Source organism: Nannobrachium achirus (assembly GCF_963921795.1).
Source record: "Nannobrachium achirus genome assembly, chromosome: 2".
NCBI lineage: Eukaryota > Metazoa > Chordata > Actinopteri > Myctophiformes > Myctophidae > Nannobrachium > Nannobrachium achirus.
Genome location: NC_137811.1, coordinates 22365915 through 22390994, shown reverse-complemented (window position 1 = coordinate 22390994; position 25080 = coordinate 22365915). Strand labels below are relative to the sequence as shown.

Genomic DNA, 25080 nt, shown 5'->3' with positions numbered 1-25080 from the left:
GCCGATGTTACAAGAGCTTTGTTCATTGGCCACTTTACGCAGAGGTGCTCGCTAAATAAACCCTGCCATCGAAACCCTGCTATTGAAGCCTTCCCCCCTCGAAGGCTTCAATTCCTCCCCGCTGCTCTTCAGTCTGCCCGCCTTGCCTCCGCGCACCGTAGCAAATAACCGGTTTGCGGCAGGGACGTGCTGGGCCCCTGATTCAGCCCGGGAAAAAAGAGTTGGAGAGGCCCTTATTGCGCGCTATAGAGAGATCTCTCTCTATAGCGCTGCTGCTGCTCAAAGATTTGCCATTTCAGATCATGACAAGTGACAAGCCAGTGGGCCAATTACATGAATTAGGCCTATTTCGTTGTTGTCGGGTGGAAACCTTGTATGTCCAAAACCGTTTGTTTTGTATTTATCATTTAAAAAATTATTTAAACTAGTGAAAACAGCCGATCTACAAGCACACAACGCCTCGCGGTGCGAGGCGTTGTGTGCTTGTAGATCGGCTGTTTTCACTACTTCTGTGCAAACAGTTTAATTTTTACTTTTGTGCAAACAGTTTAATTTTTTCCTAATGGCCCGGCCTGGACCGGCTCGAGAATGAACCGGCCGTTCGGGAGTTGTCCCGCTTTTCCCAATGGCCAGCACGTCCCTGGTTTGCGGTGCTGCTGCCCACAGCAAAACATTAGCGGTAATGTGAGAGAGCTGCTGCGTGGGGACTTGGCTGTACGGAGAATGTGAGAGCTACAGTAGTGTGAGCTTGGCTGGTGAATGTAAACCAGCCCATGCCAACAACAGCACCATTAGCAGTCCGGGGGTAATGATAGTTGATCGCCGTCTTAGAGTAAGGTGATTAGGATGATTATGGCTCTGATTTATGGGTCTGAGTATATATTTCACTGCTTTTTCATCAGGCGCTTAAAGAGCTTTTCGCTGAAATGAGGCCATAATGTGATATTCTCAGTCGACAGATTTCATACACAGTGTGCAAAAAGCTCTGGACCACCGGCTCGCTCGTTGAGAGCTATGATCCCTAATAGGTTTCACCTTCTGTATTTAATCCACTGCTCCTGTGAAGTAGTGAAGTAGATGAGGTTGTCGCTACCGTTGCTTGTTTTTACAGAGTGGCTCTGTCAGGCACGTGCACACATAGACATTAAAGGGGGCTTGAGCCGTCTGTAAAAAGTACCCTTTCCAGACCATAAATGCAGTTTTTACTATGGTGAAAGAAATGCAAATGCACTCTTTCCATGCCAATTCAAGAGAATTGCCTTGCCCAAACTCTCCTGAACTTGAATGCAGAATCTTATGTTGAAAGAATCGCCCTCTCTGTGTAGAAATCTATGCCGTTACACCACATCTCCAGTATTGACTTGATTATGCTTAGTTCAGTGTGGTATCAAGCACTGAAAATAGCCAACCTCCAAGCTCACAACGCGTCGCAGTGTGACGCCTTGTGAGCTTGGAGGTCTGCTATTTTCGATATTTTCACCAAAAGGCCCTTTTAGAAAAGTCAGCCCCTGCCCCTCTAACATTCTCTGCACGTCCCTGGTGTGTGTCTACTATTTGTGTTTGGAGCTAATCTAGCAAACTGCTGGACTGATCAGCACCAAACGTCGTATGCACACAACCAGTAGGCAAAACAAGTGTGTTTTATACTTTCTTTTTGAGCGTTGCTAAACCGCTCCTACATCTGTTTGTACGTTTTTTTGAGCGGTGCCCCTGGAAGGAGCTAAGCTCCAAGATCTGGCTTTGTCCGGGCTCTGAAGCGTGGCCTACATCTGGCCTACATCTTGGCACAAAGCGCTCAAAGTTTGTTGTACGCCCAGGGTCACATTGGCCAAGCTTCGCGGCACGCTTAATGAAATGAAGCAACTCATAATAGCACCAGTCTCACTTCACACTGGGTGTGATTTATTTTAATGGTAAACCAGAGAGTTACTAATGAACCCCGCTCCCCAGAGTCCCTGCACCACTCATACTGCACGTGTTCCTTTGAGCAACTTAAGATAATTAATTCCAGCTACTCTGTGATAGTGATAGTGTTGGTCTCAGCCCTCAGGTGTGGATTACCATAACTGTACTGTATGAATGCCAGATGAGGAGTGCTGGAAATGAGCCGACCTGGTTAACTACAGTGTGAACAAGACAGGGTCTAATATGACAACAGTCTTCTACTAAGATCTCAGTATTATGGCATCAGTCATCTCCATATTAAGTTTCAGCCCAATTCGACTTCTAGTATACGTATATTTAAAGGGGACATCCAGGCTAAAACATAATATGCCCCCTTTAATTTGCCTTTTAGCTTGAATGTTCCTACCTGGTTTGGTGGAGTTCTGTTATTGGTGCCCCTCTTCTGAGATCTCCCGACCCCTCCTCACAGCTAAAATGGGGCTACTTTTTTCTTCATGAATCGTCTCTTTATAGTTCCCTGAGACCAGCCGCAATGTTTTTGGTCCACCACATATTGACCCGGTTGAGAACGAAGCTGTGTACACGTTCCGGTAGAGCCATAGAGCTACCGGTTACTACGACTTTTAGCTTTAACTTCTTTAGCGCAAAGTAGGCTCTGTCCTGGAGTTATTTCAGCCAGTACCGGTATGTACACAAGGCATCGTGGTATTAAAAAAATATATATCAGCAAAAGAATATAATAGTTAGTCTGTTGATCGCTAGAATCTAGTATTATGAATGAGAAGATGACTTACGCTTCTAGCGTAGTAAGCTTCTAGAATATCCTTAGTTACATACCTACCTAATAACTCCAGGACAGAGTCTTCTTTGCGCTAAAGAAGTTACGCTGAAAGTGTGTGCCGCGTACGTGTGTGTGTAAGATTTGTTTTGACACTTGTTTCATACTTCTAAAGTGTCTCTCTCTCCCTCCTCTCTGTCTCCATAGGTGGCCATAGCCCAGTTCAGTGACGACGCGCGCACAGAGTTCCAGCTGAGTTCCTATGGCAACAAAGAGACACTGCTGGAGGCCATCCAAAAGATCCGATACAAAGGAGGAAACACCAAAACAGGTCAGGCATGCAGTTGTTGCTTTGGATTCTTACGTTTTACTGAAAGTTATAGTCCGAGTATCCGTAGAGCAAGAGTCTTCAACAGGGGGTCCGGGACCCCTAGGGGGTCCTCAGAGTTACTACAGGGGGGGGCGCCGAATCTTTGTGGTAGGATCATTCTTTAAATTAACAACTTGAACCCTCACATCCCTATTCTGAGGAGAACCTTAGCCAAAAATAGCAGATCTACAAGCTCTCAACGCCTCGCAGCGCAAGGCATGCAGAACTTGTAGATCGGCTATTTTCGGCAAATAGGTTTAGTGTAGAGGCAAAAAAAGAGCAGACCAAGTACAGAGGAAAGGTCAAGTTAACTAAAAACACAAATCCAACATAGACTGATGACAGTGCTGTCAAACAAGTCTATGAATCTATCTATGAAATCGATGAAAATCTGCACACATTCATACAATATGTAGAGGGGGTCCCTGCTTCATCTCTCTCTCAGCTAAGGGGTCCTTGGCCTGAAAACATTGAAGACCCCTGCCGTAGAGTATATACGTATCACAGGCCCTAGTGGTGGTGGCACATTTCCCTTCAAGTGCCGATCCCGAACAAGTTCGGCTCTTTTTGTAGGCTAGCGACGCAATACGGAGTGCCGATCCCGAAGTAGTTCGGCTCCAGCGTTCGGCGTTACATAAACAACGTTGGTCCTTACAGTGAATCTTGATTATGCTTAGTTCGGTATGGCTACACGCACCGAAAATAGCCGACCTCCAAGCTCAAAACGCGTTGCAGGTCGACGCGTTGTGAGCTTGGAGGTCTGCTATTTTTGATATTTCTACCAAAAGGCCCTTTTAGAAATTTCAGCCACTGCCTCTCTAACATTCTCTGCATGTCCCTGACTCCATACAGTATATCATGCACGAAACAAGTACCCACATTGGAATTGCATGTTGAGGGGATTCTACAGAAGATACCTGTACCTCCAAAGCCGCTTTCACATCTGCCCATAGGGGGTGCCACAAATGAGAACAGTTGTCTGTCTTACAAACTCTATTCCCCCGCTCCTTCCTCGTTTCTTGACCGTTGCACAGGAAACCTAGGGTAGGCATCCAGGCCTGACGGAGATACAGTCTAAAAAAGAAAAGAAAGGGGAAACACAGAGAGCCGGTCTGTATCCGTACATGTACTTAATGTATAAAGTATATATAAATGGGCCTTATATCAGTCACAGTAAACTGTAGCCCATTGGTTCTCAAAGTGGTGTCTGGCCGTCCGGGGACCCCCAGCGGTCCTTGAGCGAGTTCCAGGGGGTCCCCAGCTAAATGATAATTAGAAACCAAATGGACCCTTATGGGTCTGTAACTCAGAGAAGGTGGAGAAATGGAACCAAGGGAGTCTGTAGCCTAATGCATATCAAACATGTTAAAATCACTCTCACCACTGCTGTAGCCTACACTACAGTTTTGTACATGGGGAAACTGATAGGCTGCACATGTCCACGCTCTCGTCTTCCTCCCCCCCACCTCTATGTTCATTGCTGTCGTGTTGTATGCACAGTACAGTGCTACTCCCTGTGTCCACTACTACTACAGAGGTTCTCAACCTTTTCAGGCTGTGACCCCCCCCTAAAATAACCATATATCAACTGATAAGCACCCTGATAAGCACTTGGAATGTGGGAGTCGAGGCATTACATTTAGTTTGACTCGGTTCCACAGATAAATATTGTGAAAATAGCGGGTCTGTAAGCTCTGCTAGTCAGTGTGTGCTGGAGCAGAAACGCCGTGGCTTGTCTTTCTCTCCACTATGCATGTATTCATTAAGGCATTAGCCTTCCTCTCGTCTTGCCGTGTTGGTGGGAATGATTGATTGATTGGAAGTACAGTAGCCGTTGATGTGTTAGCGATTACCCCTGCATGTACCGCGCAGTACAGTATGTGCCGGTTAGTTGGTGTGATTGATTTCCATTATCTACGCAGGTATTTGCACTAATCCCTGACTCTACTCCACTGTAAGTGTGTGTGTGTGTGTGTGTGTGTTTGTGTGTGTGTGTGTGTGTGTGTGTGTGTGTGTGTGCGTGTGCGTGCGTGCTCCTGTGCGACTGTGGGAATATTTTTGTATTTTGCTATGATCGATTTCCAGTCACCATAGTCGTATTAGCGTTAATCCCTGTGAGAGTGTGTGAGTGTGTGTCTGTGCGTGTGTGCGTGCGTGCGTGCGTGCGTGCGTGCGTGCGTGCGTGTTTGTGTGTGTGTGTGTGTGTGTGTGTGTGTGTGTGTGTGTGTGTGTGTGTGTGCGGAGTGACTGAATTCCAGTTTCAGCCTTAGTTGTAGAGTTAATCCTCTGCTGTTCAGGAATATACAGTACTTTCACAGAGAGATTAGTCGGTACGTGATTGGCCTCATGTGATATTTAGCTTCCTCCCTCTCTTTATGCTTCTTATTTCAGCAGTGTGTCTGAGGAGTGAGAACGTGATGATGTCATTACTGTAGGTGATAAATGATATCAACAAACAGTGGTGGAAAAAGTACTCAGATGTTTTACTAAAGTATCAATACCGCAATAAAGACCGGGATTCAAAATATACTTGAGTGAAAGTACAAAAGTATTGGTATCAAAGTGTACGTAAAGTACCAAAAGTAAAAGTAGGCCCTCAAAATGTTTGAAGATATACAAGGTCACAACGCGTCAGGATGCAACTCGTTGTGAGGGGAGTCCCTTTTGTTGCAGGTCTTTCAGTTTGAGTGTATCAAAAAAGCACTTCGGTTAAGGTGGAGACGACCTTGCGTTGGTCCGACCAGGTTAGCATTGACCAGGTTAGCATTTCACCGGGTTAGCATTCACCAGCGTTAGTTTTACTGAGGTTAGGGTTAGGGTTAAGGTTAGGTTTAGTTCTATCTCCGTCCCCCTTGACTTTCAGCACCTCTCCGCAGCCAATCACAAGCTTCCGCAGCCTTAACCCAGTTGCTTTTTTGATATACTCGGACTGAAAGACCTGCAAAAAAGGGAGTCCCGCGTTGTGAGCATGAAGATCAGCTATTTTCAAATAGCCGATTATATCTGCAAAGTAACTAAAGTTTTTTTTTCTTTTTTCTTTTTTGTAGTGGAGTAAATTAATGTACAGTATTTGGATCCGAGATGTAGCGGAGTAGAAGTAAAAGTATTAGAAATAGGAAATACTCAAGTAAAGTACAAATACCTAAGCATTTTACTTACTGTAAGTACTGTACTTAAGTAAATGTATTTAGTTACTTTACACCACTGCAAACAAATTTATGAGCATGATAATCAACTCCCACTAGTAAGGAGAAAGACAAAAAGAGAAAGGTCTAAAGCAGCGGTCTTCAACAGGGGGTCCGGGACCCCTAGGGGGTCCTCAGAGTTACTACAGGGGGTCCGCCAAATCTTTGTGTGATAGAAACTTTTTTTCCCTCCTTTTTATATTAACCACTTGAACCCTAGCGTCTATATTTGGAGAACCTTAGCCAAAAATAGCAGATCTACAAGCTCACATGTGAGCTTGTAGATCAGCTATTTTTGGCAAAGAGCTTTGGTGTATTGGGGAAAAAGAGCAGACTAAGTACAGAGTGAAAGGTCAAGTTTTTTCAAGTATTGACGGTGCAAGTGGTTAAATATCTGAAAACACAAATTGACATGAATCCAAAATACACTGATGATTGTACTGTCAAACAATGAAACTATATGGAATCTATGAAATGGTTGTGGGGGTCCCTGCTTCATCTCTCTCAACTAAGGGGTCCTTGGCCTGAAAACGTTGAAGACCCCTGGTCTAAAGATTTATGACAGGCTGTTGATCCTAAGACCCCTGGACATCTATCTATGGCAGGGATCTTAGGCCAAGGACCTCCTGGTTTAGAGAGAGATGAAGCAGGGACTAACCCCATACTAAACAAAGTTGTCATTACGATATCTCAGTTAACTTGTTTTTTGGCAAAGAAAATAGCACCTGTGGTCCTTGAGGGGCTTCCAGGTGGTCCCAAACATACATTTGGTTTCATTTTAGCTCTCAAGAGTCATAATGCAGATATATGATATGCAGATGATGTACTTAATTTACAAGAAGTCTACTCAATTAGAAAATGTAGCAGAATTGTTATTTTGATCAACGTTTGCCTCTCCTATGGGCAATGCAGCATGGAATTGTGGACTAAATCTCATCCAAAGATAACAAAATATTCCTAAGTTTTGGGTCTGAGAAGCTAAATCTCATCAAATGCTGAATACATTAGAGGAAAGAAGGGGTGGGGTGGGCCCGGTCAAGAAGTACATAGAGTTTAAGTGGTTACACTTGTGAGGAGAGATTTCCTTCTAATGTAACATGATTCATCATCTTCTTGCTAGAGAAGGACTGGCTATTTGACTATAACCGGTAGACAGTTATCTTTCTAGAACACCAAAGAGGATTGCAAGTGTAAGAGGGTTGCATTTAATGGGTTATCCAACTCTTCCAGTAAAAGCTGGAAATGGAGCAGTAATCTGAGAAACTAGTACCCGTACCCTCTTTAAATTTAAATTTAAATTTAATTTTAAATTTAAAGAGTACATTTAAATTTAAAGAGTGCACAAGTGTGGATTTTACTTTTTTAGGATAGCGACACTTTGATGTTTTTTTAATTCAAATTCACAGTTTGTAGGCTGATGAACCTACAGTAATGGCAAACGAAACAAAGTATTATTTATACTATCATAATCTGTACATACAGAATTCTAGTTCACCTCCTGCATCCGGGAAGCAGTAGGAAGGTAGCTCACAAGCAAATAAAACAATTCACATAAAAAAAAAAATATATATATATATATATATATATATATATATATATATATATATATATATATATATATATAGTACCGTATATACCAGTACATGTTTTATTAGTTGTATTCTACAGCAGGGGTCTTCAACGTTTTCAGGCCAAGGACCCCGTAGTTGAGAGAGAGATGAAGCAGGGACCCCCACAACCTTTTCATAGATTCCATATAGTTTCATCGTTTGACAGCACAATCATCAGTGTATTTTGGATTCATGTCAATTTGTGTTTTCAGATGTTTAACCACTTGAGCCATCATTACCGAATAAATTTGACCTTTCACTGTGTACTTACTCTGCTCTTTTTCCCCTCTACACCAAAGCTCTTTGCCGAAAATAGCCGATCTACAAGCTCACAACGCCTCGCAGCGCGAGGCGTTGTGAGCTTGTAGATCTGCTATTTTTGGCTTAAGTTCTCTGAATATGGACGCTAGGGTTCAAGTGGTTAATTTAAAAAAGGGGGGGAAAGGTTTCTATCACACAAAGATTTGGAGGACCCCCTGTAGTAACTCTGAGGACCCCCTAAGACCCCATGTTCTACAGTGTGTGTAGTCTTGGTCCAACAGTTTTGGATTGCTTCAGCCCAGCATCATTGTAAGAAGTGTGTGGATGTGTGTGTCTGCTCTCGATGGAGCAGTCTGGATTGATTCAGAGTGAGCAGTGTGGGGTACTGGAGGCTAAGAGCCTCCTGAGAACGCAGCAGACACAGAGAGGATTGATGGAACACAGGCCACTGACACACATAGGGAGGGACAGCTGATTTATGCCGGGCCGTTGATCCCGGGACCCCTGGACATATCTATCTATTCTATCGCAGGGATCTTCAACGCTTTTCAGGCCAAGGACCCTCTGGCTTTAGAGAGAGATGAAGCAGGAGCACCCCCCCCCCCCCCCCCCACTACTATATTGCAGGGGTCTTCAACAGGGGGCCCGGGACCCCTAGGGGGTCCTCAGAGTTACAACAGGGGGTCCTCCAAATCTTTGTGTGATAGAAACCTTTTCTCTCCTTTTTTTTATATTAACCACTTGAACCCTAGTGTCCATATTCGGAGAACTTTAGCCAAGGCGTTGTGAGCTTGTAGATCGGCTATTTTTGGCAACAAGCTTTGGTGTAGAGGGGAAAAAAGAGCAGGCTAAGTACAGGGTGAAAGGTCAAGTGTATTAAGTATTGACGGTTCAAGTGGTTAAATATCTAAAAACATAAATTGACATGAATCCAAAATACACTGATAATCGTGCCGTCAAACAATGAAACGATATGGAATCTATGAACAGGTTGTGGGGGTCCCTGCTTCATCTCTCTCTCAACTAAGGGGTCCTTGGCCTGAAAACATTGAAGACCCCTGCTATATTGTATAAAATGGTGTTGCAGGTTGGACTTGTTCAGATATATTTCATAGGTAGCTTCAGTGACAATCAGTGTTGTGTAAATTAATGTTTTTCTTTTTTGTGTGTATTTTCAGACATTTAACCACACATCTAATTAATTACAGGCTCTGTGATTAATTAATCGCAATTAATCGCATTTTAATCGCACATTGATATTTGACCTGAGAAGCATTTAGTAAAACACATTTTGTTGTACGTGTGAATCAACGAGTGAGTTTTTTAAATCTAAATTTCGCATCCACTGGGCCAAGCAAAGCGCTCTGATCGGCTACTTCTCCCTTTGCGTTTGTTCTTGGTTGGTGCATCGCTATGATCGGTATTCCCGAAACTGCAGGTTCTGTGGTGCAAAAACTATGTGCGATTAGAATGTGTTAATTTTTTTAATCGCGTTAATTTTCTGTAATTAATTAATCGCAATTAATCAGTTAAAGTCCCAGCCTTACTTATTACACAAAGATTTGGCAGCCCCCCCTTGTAGTAACTCTCCCGGACCCCCCCCCCCCCCTGTTGAGGACCCCTGATCTTTCTGTCTTTCTTTCTTTCTTTCTTTCTTTCTTTCTTTCTTTCTTTCTTTCTTTCTTTGTCCTAAATATCTGTCTCACAGTCTCTCTGCGCCATCTCTTCTCTTCTCTTCTCTCCTCTCCTCTCCTCTCCTCTCCTCTCCTCTCCTCTCCTCTCCTCTCCTCTCCTCTCCTCTCCTCTCCTCTCCTCTCCTCTCATTTCTTGTCATGCCTGGCTACCTGCAGTCTGACCCAGTGTGATAGAACGGTGTAGAAACAGATGTATTACTGGTACAGTAGGTCTGTGACAACAGCGCTGTTTACCAGCCACAAGTCTGTCATTTGTCTTCTGTGACAGCTTCAGTGAAGAAGTAAACTAAAAAGGAGGGGAGGGCGTTGAGGCTGAAATGGTCTAGAAATTCAGAGATAGAGAGGTAATATGACACACACGCATCGGTCGCACACACACACACACACACACACACACACACACACACACACACACACACACACACACACACACACACACACACACACACACACACACACACACACTATGGTACTATGCATACAGGAGACATCATTGTAGTGCCCAAGTCCTATACTTTAGGCACCACTGGTCGCCGAGGAAGTTCAGACGTGTGCTCAATAACTGATGTCCAAATGTGTCCATTTGAGTAAACAAACGATTTATTCCCTGTAGCCTATCTGTCACTTAAGCGTACAAATATATACAATAACTAGACTGCACTCTGTCAAGGTGCCAACTTGCAACTTGCACACCCGTGGCCATATATGAGTTAGGCTATATTATAAGCCTTTTCTACCTCAGAGTGTTCCACTGTTTACTCATCAAATGGTAAGACTTATTAGGCTATACACAGTGGCATTCAATCATGTGATTAATACCGGTATATACAGTAGTCTACTGCAGTGGTTCTCAACCGGTGGTCTGGGGACCACCAGTGCTGGTCCTTGAGGGGGTTCCCAGGTGGTCTCCAGTTAAAGGACCACCTCACCTCTGGGACAACCAGATCTTATTTAATTGTTGTTTGGGACACGATCAACACAATCCTGAGTTATTCTTTGTGTTCAATCTTTGTTTTTCAGAAAATGCATCATATGACCAGTTGTTGCATGCTGAAATACTACAATATCTAAAAACACAGATTGAACAAAAAAAACAACTCAGGATTGTGTTGATCGTGTCCGAAACAACAATAAAATAAGATCTGGTCGTCCCAGAGGTGAGGTGGTCCTTTAAATGATGGAGAGTTGGTAACCAAATAGACCCTTAGAGATCTTTAACTCTTGCGAGCGTAAAATCAGACCAAATGAAGGGTCTATTTGGTTTCACCCCGGCGTCTCCTTCTCGCAGGCGGACTCTACGCCAGGCGGGCGGACATGTTCTGGTGGTGTGGGGGGCTGCAGGATAGTGTCGGTCAGGGAGGGAAGATTTTTCCTCAGCGTTTTGCCATAGCAAAATGTGTGTACGTAGCATCATGTTTGTCTAGTGATGTCATATGTCGTATGTTTGTAGCCTTTTTCCTCCGCGTTTTGCCATAGCAAAACGTGTGTGTGTAGCATAGCCTGTACATCCTAGACTCAAAGACGTTATGCATTAGGTGTGATTTTTTTTAAATACATTTGTTGGCAAATGTTGGGCAGAATGGTCAAATTCTTATTTTTTTCACATGAAGAATAAAGCATTCTAATAACAGCCTTAACATGTAGATCTGGTAAGTCAGCCTGGGAGCTGGTGTATTTCCCAACGGGTCTCCTGCATAAATCCCAGACAATATAACATTGATGAATCTGACTACTAACTTGTCGGAAAAGCCGGTACGACCAAAATATGGGGCGTAATATGGCCGTAACGTACTTGATGAATCATTGAGCGGTGCTAACTGTCTGTGTGGTTATTTGGTAGATTCTACAGAACAACCACACAATAACCACACACTGTAGGTCGCGAGGCCATTTCTGTTTGGAGGTACAATAGTCCTTAAAATCAACTTGCATTTTTGGTTAATTAATATATAATATATCTTGTCAATCATATAGTACATTTAAGCTCATGCATCATGATGCACGCTGGGAGAGTGTGGATCTGCTATTTCTGCTATTTGTCCAGTCTAAGTAATAACTATAGTTTAAGCTTCTTAAGGTGCATGCTTGTGTTTGTGCACACGTGCACCTGTGGGGGGTCTTCCGTTTGAGTAAGATATAAGAGGGGCTCCAAGGGAAAGTGGTTGGGAATGACCTACTGTAACATGTGGATCTGGGACTTCATGTGGTCGGTCTGTGGTGTCAGTCATCTACAGTATGACGTATCTATGATGTAGTATGACCATATTTGGGCAGGTTTCAGTTATAGACCGTAAAAAAGATGGACAGCCTATAGACAATACAGACCGTAAATGAAGCCTATTTTGCTACTACATCCGGACATAAATGCTATTGGTTGGGACACAGCAGGGATGGGTCAATAAATGCTATTGGTTGGGAGCTTGTCAATCACAAACAAGCCACACCCCTCCTACGCTACTTGATCATCAATTTTAAATAAATGGGACCATAATTTAACAAAAAAAGCATATCATGGTGATTGAAAGAAGACTTTAAACTAGCGACTGGAAGCAAGCACTTAAGACAATGTTTATTAAGGTAATAAAATCAAGTGTAAAAAGCAAAAAAAAACATCCACTTGAAGAGAGTTTCTGACACCAGTAGTGGGGAAATAGAGAAACTAGCGGCCATACATATGAACTGTCACTTCCACGGCCTCAACCTACAAGCCGGAATGCTATATCCGATGTTTTTTCAACATGAGGAACATGTTTTGTGAGCTGACACGCAGCCCACGACAGAGTCAGTTTATGAATGCCACCGAGTTTAAATCTGAAGTGCAGTAGTACTACATTGGACAGACATTTGCTGATGCCATGTTTGATGCTTGTAAGGATGTGACTTTTCAGGTCGAAACAGTGATGGAAGTGTGCTGTGGTGGTGTTGCAGTCAAGGACTGCAGACCCATCTACATGCTCCAGACCTCAACTTACAAGCCGGATGCTAGCCCCTTGGTTCCAATTCACTTAACTTCCATCCATTACTTAAAGGAGGCAGTGGCTCAGGGGTAGAGTCTTAGAACACGGAGGAGTTCGATCCCGGGCTCCCCCAGAGTTAGTGTCGAAGAGTCCTTGAGCAAGACTCTGAACCCCTAGTTGCTCCCATTAAGCTGGTATGGTGCCTTGCCTGTTTTCCTCCGCCATCGGTGTGTGTGTGTGTGTGTGTGTGTGTGTGTGGGTGAATGTAATACACAATCTATGTAAAGCACCATAAATGTGCTATATAAATGCACCATTTACCATTTGTAATTATAAAATGTATTTCAAACATTAAAAAAATATTTCCAAAAGTGAAGAAAAAAAATGTGTGGCGGATCGTATACTGGATGTTTGCTCTGAACACTTGGTGCTGATTGGTCCAGTGGTTTGCCATATTAGCCCTGGACAGACAAGACAGACAGACAGACCCATTTGTAGACATCCCGCCTCTCACAGAGAGCTACAGTGTTAAAATGTTTGATAAAGAGGCAAGGGAACAAAATACAAATAATAAGCAGTGGTATATTCCTGTGGCAACGTGTGGGCTTGGTAACAAAAACTGTTTTCAGATAGATTCCTGGTCTGGGAATTCTGGATAGGGTATATGTAATAATATATTATTGTTAATTTAGAACTTCCATCTGTTTCCACACTCATTACAGAATACATATGTGGTCATCGGCTCATCACCGCTACGAGTCTGAATCTGCGTATAGGTGCACTTCTTTCTATGGCACTTGCCGCAGGTCAGCAGCTCAGACTCTGTGCCGTCCATGGTGGCCATCTGGTGGTCCCTCACGCTCTCTTTGGTCAAGTTCTTCCTCATCTCCTTGAGCTCGTCGCTGGCCATGTCCTCGGACGTCATCTTGGCGATGCGCTCGGGGGACACGTTCCCGCACAGAACGGTCCTCCTCAGGTTGGGGTTCTTCACGTCCTTCAGGTTGGAGATGCGGCTCCGGACACGGTTCTTGTACTTCATGTTGGTGCTCCTTAACTCCTGGAAGATGCACTGCTCGATCTGCGCGCCGAGCACCTCGCAGTCGGCGCCGATGGCGATGTAGTCGTCGCCCGTCTGCAGGGCGCAGGACAGGTGCTCCCTGCACTTGATCCTGACCGGGTCGGAGGTGCCGGGCGCGCGGGGGAACGTGGAGATGAGCGCGTTGGTCGGAACGTCCGCGGCCTCGCTCTTGCTGCTGGAGGTGCTACTGCTGGGGCTGCCGCTCTCCTCGTTGGGCTCCTCCGGGGTTCCCTGTGAGGGAGAGACGGGCGTCGACTGCTTTCTCCTCTTTGACGGAGGAGTTGAAGAGTTGTCTTCGCCCGCGGGCTCGTCCTCCACAAGCTTCTTCCAGGACTTGATCAAGGTCTTGGCCAGGGACGCCACCTGCTTGTCGGCGCTCTGCTTGCGGACGGCGTTGACGGACATCCCGATGCGAGTGGACTGGAGCAGCTCCAGAGACATGGGGAGGCGCCGCAGCTCCTTCAGCAGCTCCAAGGCCCCGGACTCGCTTTTCTTCTGAGCCATTTTATCGAATTTCTTGGAGATTCTAATGATCACCTCTTCGTCCGTTTTGCCCATTTTGGAGAAGAGAGGGGGCGACAAGAAAGGAAATGTGATGACGGAGTCTGCTTGATGGAGCACACAGCAGGAGCAGACAGGACTAGTTCCTCCTGTTGTGGATGTATTATTTTATACTGTGACGAGCCCTGTGACGTGATGTGGTATTTCATGACATCGTCAAACATTTCCCCAAATATGGAGTATTTAGTCCTATATACTAATATTTAAATATTTAGGCAAATATTGATGATGTGTGGATTGGAACACTAGCCTGGTCGCTCCGTTCCACATTTTGTATTGTCTCTAGTGCGGAGAGAGAAAACAAATCGCCGAACGGAGCACAAACAGGCTGGAAACCCATATTTGGGTAAACTCCAACAATATTCTATACGTCTCCCCACTTCAGGACCAAACTACTTTAAACTGTTAACTGGGGACCTACACCACTGGCAGGGATGTCCACTCCAGTACAAACTCAATCAGTGATGTCTGACTTTATTATCCAGGAACGTTTGTGGTGTGACTACAAGCAGAATATTAAGATTTGTGCTTGTCTTTTTGAGGACTTGAAGCTCTCTTTTTAATGATCTGCTAGCATCTGCGTGAAGGACACCGCCACCCCATGCAGCCAGGACCTGGAGACCTGAGTGTGTGTGTGCGTGCGTGCGTGCGTGTACAAGTTTTGGTGCATGGCCCTAATCAAATTAAAAATGGTGAATGCATTAGAGAGGTAAACTGAATGGCCTATTTGTGCTGTAAATGTGGTTAACAATGCTGTGGCTCTGTAGAGTCACAGGTGTGCATAATATAATTAAATATAATAGAGGATAATAACATTCATCTCACAATAAGATTCTTGTTTGCTATTAAATTATCCTCCTGTAAAGAAGAGTTGTAAAGCCGTTTAGTACCAGGTTCCAGTTCCATAGAAGCTGTGTGCTGAGGAGTGACCTGTCCTTCTGTCTCCTCAGGTCGGGCCATTAAACACGTGAAGGACTCCATCTTCACGCCAGAGGGCGGGGCCAGGAGGGGCGTTCCCAGGGTCCTGGTGGTCCTGACTGATGGCCGTTCCCAAGACGACGTCAACAAGGTGTCCAAGGAGATGCAGATGGAGGGTGAGTTAAAACAATGATAGCAGTGTTGATTTCGCAGACTAAATCTATGACGAAACATCGTTCGTCGACTACCTTTTTTCACTGAATAAAACGGAATAAAAACTAAACAAAAACTAAGCTACGATGTCTAAAACTTAGACTAAATATATTGATAATTTCGTCCACCAAAAAAAACTAGACTAAAATGTTAGGGAGGGACTAGTGGAGAAGAGATCCAGTAGAGCTAAAAGACAAGTCATTTTATGTTTGGTTGCGCTCTGAAAATCTGGTGAAAATAGCAGATCCACAAGCTTACCATGCGTCGCACTGTGACACACTGTGAGCTTATACTGTAGATCGCCTATTTTCAACGTGCAACAAAGTGTAAAGTCAGGCATTACAACACCATCAAGTCCCGGCAAAATAACATTTTGTTGACAAAATAAACTGTAGATTTAGTCGACCATAAGTCTTATGATATTAGTCGACTAAAACTAGACTACTAACGCTAAAACTTCTCAGATGTCTAAAATATGACTAAAACTAAATGGAATTTTATTCAAAAGACTATGACTACAACAAAAACAAACTAAAAAATGCTGTCAAAATCAACACTGCACCAAACTGTAAACCTTACAGTTTGGTGCAGTGTTGATTTTGACAGCATTTTTTAACCATGAGTTTCATTCCCAAGCTGCGCCTTGGCTTTCAACATAATAATCGCCAATGTCGGCCAGACACCTTCTATCTCCAAGTTTCAAATTTGTACGTTTTTTCATTAAGTAAAGCCCTGCTTCAAACGCCTCGCAAATGATGAATACAACTCCTTTGTGTTGGACTCCTTTCCCAGGTTATATCATCTTTGCCATTGGCTTCGCGGACGCCGATTACGGGGAGCTGGTGAACATTGCCAGTAAACCCAGCGACAGACACGTCTTCTTTGTCGACGACCTGGACGCTGTGAAGAAAATCGAGGAGCAGCTCATCACCTTCGTCTGCGAAGCGGCCACCGCTAGTGAGTAACAGATGATGATGAGAGAGAGAATGAAATGAAACAACAGCCGAACCAGAGAGAGAACAACAGAAAGAGAGTGTCACACATACACAAGCAGTCGGGCTGAACTCGCAGGAAGTTATGCAAGTTGAGAGAGTGCTGCAAGAGAGTGCTCGTGTGTGCGTGTGTGTGCGTGCTTGCGTGCGTGCGTGCGTGCGTGCGTGCGTGCGTGCGTGCGTGCGTGCGTGCGTGAGAGAGAGAGAGAGAGACACACAGAGACAGTGACACAGAGAGCGAGCATGAGCAAAGGTGTCGATTTTTTTTTTATATTTGAGAATGTGTACTCTGGTGAGTTCCAGCTCAATGGCCTTGTGGTTAGAGTGTCTGCCCTGAGGTTAGGATGTAGGGGTTCAATCCCCGGCCGAGTCACATACCAAAGACTATAAAATTGTACCCGATGCCCCTGTTTGGCACTCGGTATCAAGGGTTGGATTTGGGGTAAGTCCCTGAGACATAACGTCATGGCCTGGGTATGTACTTGTACATCATGTCCAGGGGGTGTACTCATACATCAAGCCGTCTCATGATGCAGAAACAGGAGATATAAGGTCTTTACACACCGGCGAATTAGCGAAGCGTCGCGAAAAAGCGACCAAAAAATGCGAAGTATTCACCTTACGCCTTTTCCCATATACACCATATTTGCCAAATTGAATAAAGTTATCTGTTGGGCGAATTGTTTGGGGCTCATGCAACCCATCACATCACATCACAGCAGCCCCGCACACAGGCTCGCAGCAGCAGCAGTAGTGGTGTAAAGTACATATACTTGAGTACTGTACTTGGTACTTGGTATTTGTACTTCAGTCCAATTTCCAGTACTTTCCTTCTACTCCACTACTTTCGGATCCTATTGTGTTTTACCCAACTATTTATTTTAAAACATTAGATAGTCTTTTTGCAGATGTAAATTATAATAAAACACATGAACCATACTTTTACCAGTAAGAAATTTGAGTATTTTTTCCACCGCTGACGGCAATACTAGCTAGCAGCCACACACATAAGACGTTCCCCTCGGCCTCAATGCACTCTCTCTTTAAATAGGATAGAGTGAGCTTGCTTTGATACAGAGAGAGAGAGGAGTTCGCCTGCGAACGATTGCTAAATTCGACACAAGAGCGAATAAAAAAACGCTTTTTCGAAATTTGTGGTCGGTGTGGAAGCTTGCATTGTCTTTATAAGGTATAAGGTAACAATATGTTTATATTCTTTTTTTTTCTTTTTTAGAGAAACACAACAAATACAAATACATGACAATGAAAATGAAAATACAAACTGCAATAAAATAACTTGAATGACACTACATACGAGAAACAAAAACAAAAACAAAAACATCAGCTTACAAAAATAGAAACAAACAAAAATGAGCACATATACCATTAACACTTACAGAGTCCCAAGCCACAAGGCCGAACAAGTGCCTGCAGAGAGTGCAATTACCCCACTTCCGATTCCTCCAACAAGTGAGAAAGGTCATTGCCCTTTATATACTGAACAAAGCTCCCCCATATCTTCTCAAACAGCTCCTGTTTGTTTTTGAGAGTATATGTGATTCTTTCTAATGGAAGGCACAAAGACAGTTCCTTAAACCACTGAGCGATGCTAGGTTTCCCTGTCTTTTTCCATGAAAGGGCGATAACCCTTTTGGCTTGTAGGAACCCAAGATCCAGAAATTTCATCTCGTTGTTTTTTATCCTATGGTCGATCGGGTAAAGGCCTAATAAGAAGAGTTTTGGATCTAGCTCAATGTTAATAAGTAGTATCCGTTGTAGCTCCTTTCTAACCTCCTCCCCAAACTCCTTTATTCTTGGACATGCCCACAAACAATGGAACAGAGTGCCTTTAGTCTTTATAAGGTTTTAAATAAAAAGCGAATTTTTCGCAAATTCGCTATTGGCTAATTCACCCCTGGTGTGTAAAGAGTAAAGACCTATACTCCTGACCTATCATGGGATGGGTGGCTTGTGCAGGTTCCCAATCCTAGTTACTCAGGTGAGTGATATGTTGCGCTATTAAAATAACATGCACAGACTTACAGAAACATCTCTGTCTTCCAGCCTGTCCATCCGTTCTGATGAGTGGAAACACCATGGCAGGTGAGACACTTGAACCACGCACACAATCTGAAGAACATACTGTTAACCATGAGAAAGGATGAATGATGGTGACACTAGCAGCAACGATGATGATTATTACAGACAATGAGCATGCTATTCATAGTAACTATGACGGTGATGATAGCACAAAAGATGATGACGATGACGGCGACGATGATGATGATGATGATGATGATCAGTAGTGTAAAGTATTTACTCAAGTACTGTACTTAAGAACAATTTTGAGGTACATTTACTTTACCGGAGTAGGCTATTTCAAATTTTCGATACTTTTACTTACAGTAAACTCCGCTACATCTTAGAGGCAAATATTGTACTTTTTAATTATTTGAAAACTTTGGTTACTATTTTGAAACATATATTTTTGGTACCATTTAGATACCAATACTTGCACTTTTACTCAAGTCAATTTTGAACTCTGGACTTTTACTTGTAACATAGTATTTCTACATTGCAGTATTGATACTTATTGATAAGTCAAAAAAAGTACTTTTTCCACCACTGATGATGATGGTGTGCCGTCTCCGTTCAGGTTTCCGTATGATGGAGATGTTTGGTCTGGTGGAGAAGGAGTACAGCACGGTGCCTGGAGTGTCTCTGGAGCCGGGTTCCTTCAACAGCTTCCCCTGTTACAGGCTGCACCGAGACGCCCTGGTGTCCCAGCCCACCAAGTAGGTTGTTTTTAAGCAATATTACACAAGAGGGTGTGCATTATCACGGTTATCTGGCACGACAGTTTTGCTGCAGGAACGAGCCGAAGACGAGTTCCGTAGGCAGGACTGAAGTGTGTAATGTTGCGATTATACAACTGTTGCCCTTAAAAAAAACACGTCAACTTAATTTCATTGTAATTAAGATATTCGATAGGAATTTGTAATTCTTTAATGCCACATTTAGCTACTATGTCCCTGAACTTCACATGAAAACTGCTAGCCTAGCCGCCTAGCATAGTGTGGAGAGAAGGAGAGCGCACAGCTGAATTCTTTGCTTGATGAGACAGTGCAGTAGTGCTCGTTATCTGCACTGTTGGAGAGCCTGTTTTTCATTGAGAGCCCGACTACCCGTTGTATAACCCCTGTTACAGACTGTACCGAGACGCCCTGGTGTCTCAGCCCATCAAGTAGGCTGTTTGTTTGGTAGACTCGTTAGTTTAATAAGTTACTCAGTCTGGTGGCCTAATAATCATGCCATAATCCACTGACTGTGTTAAAACGGGGGAAACGGTTGTTAATGAATGAACAGGTATCTGTTCATACTTGACTAACGTTAGTCAAGTAGTTAACTATCCCCTGAGTTGATATAGCTGGGGTCTCATCTGTCATCTCATGCTGGACAAATGCTACGTCCACTTTTACTCAAGTACATTTTGAATTCTGGACTTTTACTTGGAACAGAGAATTTCTACATTGCAGTATTGATACTTTTACTCACGGTGCGAGGCGTTGTGTGCTTGTAGATCGTCTGTTTTCACTAGTTTAAATCATTTTAAAAATGATAAATACAAAACAAACGGTTTTGGACATACAACAGCGACAATATGCAAACAATAGTATTTTGAGCTTCTTTACACGTTCATAGATGTCAGGACAACATTGTGTGTTATCATACTACATTGTACATTACATTGAACCAAGACCATGTGTGTCATCTGCAGGCTAACTGTCCAAACATTCATCTTAATATTTAAATTCAATACAACGACCTCCTAGCAGTAGATGTAGGACATTATGATTGGGTTTAGGTTAATTATGATGAGGCCCCTTATTCACCAAATCAATTAAATTCTTCCGCATTAAACAATTTAATGTTTATCGGAAAATAGATCATTGTGATTGATGAAATCCAGGCTTCACTAATCCCCGCCTTTTAAACAGCAAATTAATACTGAGAATGCAGCAAATTGACTTTGAAATTGAAGTCAAATTGACAGAAAAGCTGCTGCCAAATGGAGCATGTTCAATTATGATAGAATAAACTAAAGGAAATCCTCCAGTTTGTTTGGAACATAATATTCTTTCTTCATGCAGTCCACACCGTAACGTGCACAGAGTACAGGTTTAAACGTTTCACTGTTTTAACATCTGTGCTCTGATGGTGTAGCACTGCCACATTATGTTTTAGAAGGATGTTTTTTAATATGCCATTGAAAAGAATATGCCTATGGTTAAACATAGTCCTTAGGCCATTCTTTAAGGGTAACGTCCTATCTTTTGTGAGGTAGTATGTTTAGATTTTCTATTGTTTTACCTTTGTTTCTGGGGTGGATTAATTCTTCTTTTGGATTTCTTTTTTTTTTTCGTTCTGTTTTGGGATCGTTTGGAGAAACGCAGACTTTGATTGAAAGATCAATACGAGCATGCATGCGAACGTGCACAAGACACAGAATTTCTTGAAGGCAGAGATTCATGATCTGCGTATTTAACTATAATGCCTGTGTTGTGATTTTTGATTCATTGATTCAGTTGGTTAAAGGGTTTAAAACTTGAACAACTTCTGAGCTTTATATTCATATCTGTGTTTGCTGTTATTTGTTGAAGTATAGCCTACCCATTATATTCAGCATTTCAGTTTGATCTGTAAAGAGGTCTTCGCAACGCGTGATTCAAACAGTAGTCAACAGTCAATATCAAATATCTGACTATTACAATAGAGATCTGCTATTTGTTTTTAATCGTGGAAAAACTTGAAAATCTTCTGAATATAAACTATATATATATTTAAAGCGATACTTGAATCTTTGCTTCTGGGGGTCCCTCCCTGGAACAAAACATTTTCAGATGGGTGTCCACGGCCAAATACATTTTGGGGGTTCCTTGACATGAAAAGGTTTGAGCACCAATGATATAGCAACATTGTCATGGGTTAATTATTTAATGTGATCAGGCTGAGCTGTGCATGTGTGCACACTAGCTGGGACCAGCAGGGATCACGTCTGTTTTCCCCATACGGAACCTATATGTATCATATGTCATTCATATTCATATGGATCTCATATAGTTCAGATAACAAACAGAGGGGACTTTTCAGGAGCTGTGTTATGGCATCTGTTTTATTTAAGACTATGCTAAATGGGTTTAGAGTAAGATATTGACAGAGATTAAATGTGCTAAGGTCGTTTCATTATGAGTTTACAAGGGGCTTTCTGGAACTCGCTGGCTTTAAGATGCGGATGAGCTGAATATCTGTGTGTGTGTGCGCGTGTGTGTGTGTGCGTGTGTGTGCGCGTGTGTGTGCGTGTCTGTGTGCGTGTGTGTGCGTGTCTGTGTGCGTGTGTGTGCGTGCGTGTGTGTGCGTGTCTGTGTGCGTGCGTGCGTGCCTGTGTGTGTGTGTGTGTGTGTGTGTGCGTACCAGATACCTCCACCCAGAAGGCTTGCCGTCAGACTACACCATCTCCATCATGCTCCGCCTACTTCCTGAGACCCCGCAGGAGCCCTTTGCATTGTGGGAGATTCTCAATAAGGACAACGAGCCGTTGGTGGGACTGATCCTGGACAGTGAGTTTACCTGTTTTGTTTTTTTATTGCTTTACTGCAGTGGTTTTCAACCAGTGGTCCTCGAGGGGATTCCAGGCGGTCCCCAGCTAAATGATGGAGAGTTGGTAACCAAATGGACACTTGTAGATTTCCAGTGTTCCCTCTCCTAAGCAACCTTAGCCACTGCCCCCAGACGTTCCCAGGCCAGTGTGGAGATGTAATCCCTAGGGAGACGCTCGTGAGGCATCCGTACTAGATGCCCGAACCACCTAACCCCAGGGCTCCACTGGCGGCGTCGCGTTGCTCTGCGTCTTGACGTCACTTTGACGTCCGACCGGCTCCACCGCAGCGCAGCGGCTGTGACTGTGAGGTATTCATTCTATGGCCAATATAGCCCATTTCCAAAACAACATGAAAATCACTTTCAAACAGGAATAAAACTATTTGTGACCTGAATGTGAACGTATAGAGCACACTATGTTCACAGCAGAGAGCAGCAATGCACCACTGACCACTTTGTTTTGTCATGATTATAGCCTGTTGTATTTATACATAAATTTACATAAAAAATATGCTAGGAATTTTGGGACATCTAGTCACCCTTGTGAATGGATAGCCAACAGCAGACACGCATGTATATAGCCTACATTTAAATATACAAAGCATTTATTCATATTTTATACATGACTGGACGTTGTGGACGCCGTCAAAAAATTGAACCGGGGCGATTTTCGAGTTTGGACGCCGTCACCGGAGCGTCCAACGTTGACGTCGCCGTCGGCAGTGGAGCACCCTTCATAGATTAAAACGGGAGCGTTCCCAGCGTTGACGTTGACGCGACGCTCGACGCGCCCGGTGGAGCCGGGGGGTTAGCTGGCTCCTTTCCAAGCAAAGGAGCAGCGGTTCTACTCCGACTCTCTCTCAGGTGACTGAAGATGCCAGCCACCCGTCTGAGAAAACTCATTTTGTCGGCTTGTACCCGGGACCTTATTCTTTCGGTCATGACCCACACTTCATGACCATCGGTAGACGGAGAGCTTTGCCTTCTGGCTCAACTCTCTTTTCGTGACATAAGTTACAGTAACTAAGTAATGTAGCTGGGGACCCCCTGGAACCTGCTGTATACAATAATTACGACAATATTTCAGCTGGCTCTGTCAACATGCTAATGTACATACAATATTTCAGTTCAACTGAACATTCATGGAAGATGAAACTTCCATCAGTGTTTCCAAGATGAAAAACACTGTCAGACAGTCAGTGTGGAGATCTGTTTCTTGGCGGAAAGCAAATGAAAAATGTATCTGCTACGGTACATGCTGACAGTTCATTATCATTAATAATAAATAAAGGTTTGAGGTTGAGGATGTGTCTAGGTATAATAGTACAATTATGTTTTAAATAGTGACGTTAGCAACTAAGTACATTTACTCAAGTACTGTACTTAAGTACAGTTTTGAGGTACTTTTACTTTGCTGGAGTATTTCCAATTGTACATACTTTTACTTCTACTTTGCTACATCTCAGAGGCAAATATTGTAATTTTTAAACCGCTACAATTATTTGAAAACTGTAGTTACTTTGTACTGTAGGTCTTGATTACTATTACAAAACAGATACATTAACCACTTCAGCCCAATATAAATTTTTGACCATTTGAAAATAGCCGATCTACAAGCTCACAATGCGTCGTAATATAACACATTGTGAGCTTGTAGATCGGCTATTTTCAAAAGATTTTTTATACATTTTATACATTTGAAAACTTCAGAAACAGGACATTATGCATAATGAGCACTTATACCTGTACTTTAATTTCATTTTGATACAAATATTTTGCACTTTTACTCAAGTAAATTTAGAATCACTGACTTTTACTAGTACGAGTATTTCTCATTGCAGTATTGACACGTTTACTTAACTCATTGAGTGCCAATCCCGAACTAGTTCGGCTTTATTAGCGTATCGCAGAGTGCCAATCCCGAACTAGTTCGGCTTTAAAAAAAATAAAAAAAAATTTGAAAAAAAATTTTTTGAATTTTTTTTTTTTTTTTTTTGGACCCCATCAAATCTAGTGAACATGATTTCAATCGCGATTTTGCATGTTCCACCCCCATACAACCCCATCTAACATACAGGGCAGCCATGTTTGTTTACATAACATGTAAAACATAATGGCGATTATCTCAAGAATGCCTGAACGGATTTCCAATCGGATTTTTTTGTTTGAAAGCTGTGAACAAACTGCACAAATCCACTCCAATGCAATCCAGGATTGCATTGGATTTTTTAGAGCTCATTCTTCTCTGTTTTTTTCCCATGCATGAGGTGTGCAAGGTTTAATCATGGCTAAGTTGACGAAAATAAGGCTTCTAAAATGCTTGGTAGCCAATAGCTAACTTCAAGCTAACTTCATCCTCTTCCTGTACATGCACAAAGGAAAGTGTTCAGGCAAGTCATGGCTGCAGGGCTTCTGCATATACCAGCATATCTCTATGGGATTTTCTATGGCCACTGGGCGCCCTCTAGTGGTGACTAGGGTGGCACTCAAAGAGTTAAAGGAGTAGTTCACCCCCAAAATGACTTGTTTTCTATTGATTAGTCGTGCCATGGAGACTTGAGTTCAATAACATTTTTAGTTTTTTGTCACATTCCCCAGACAAAAAAAGTAAAAAAAAAAATAAAAAAAAAATGTACCCCCATTGTTTCCGGATGGGGACCCCCATCTGGAATGAATGGGGGTAAATTTACTGTAATCAAATTATTGTCTTAGGAATGCGTCAAAAGCCAAGTCTCCATGGCGTGAGGAATCAATAGAAAACAAGTCATTTTGGGGTTGAACTACTCCTTAACTCATTGCATGCCAGGCCCGATAGTCCCGAGATTATTTCAATGTCTTTCCCTGCCAGGCCCGATAGTCCCGAGAATTTCCGCCATTTTGGAAAAAAAAAAAAAAAAATC

The 25080-nt window shown here is 43.1% G+C and overlaps 2 protein-coding genes across 2 annotated transcripts in view; one reads left to right on the top strand and one right to left on the bottom strand.

Annotated features, from left to right (window-relative positions):
- The window catches only part of col14a1a (collagen, type XIV, alpha 1a), a gene marked incomplete at its 5' end in the record, with an annotated part of 191350 nt that overhangs the window by 83447 nt on the left and 82823 nt on the right, over positions 1-25080 (top strand). Inside the window, 6 exons of the mRNA XM_080752542.1 lie at positions 2891-3014; positions 15350-15493; positions 16323-16487; positions 18587-18625; positions 19179-19317; positions 21998-22140. Of these exons, the coding sequence (XP_080608668.1) occupies positions 2891-3014; positions 15350-15493; positions 16323-16487; positions 18587-18625; positions 19179-19317; positions 21998-22140 (754 nt within the window). The remainder of the gene's footprint in view (positions 1-2890; positions 3015-15349; positions 15494-16322; positions 16488-18586; positions 18626-19178; positions 19318-21997; positions 22141-25080) is intronic.
- On the bottom strand, positions 13449-14396 carry LOC308307343 (transcription elongation factor A protein 1-like; the record flags this gene model as incomplete). Its single annotated transcript, XM_080752558.1, has 1 exon — positions 13449-14396. One exon carries the CDS (start codon positions 14394-14396, stop codon positions 13449-13451), a length of 948 nt encoding a protein of 315 aa, XP_080608684.1.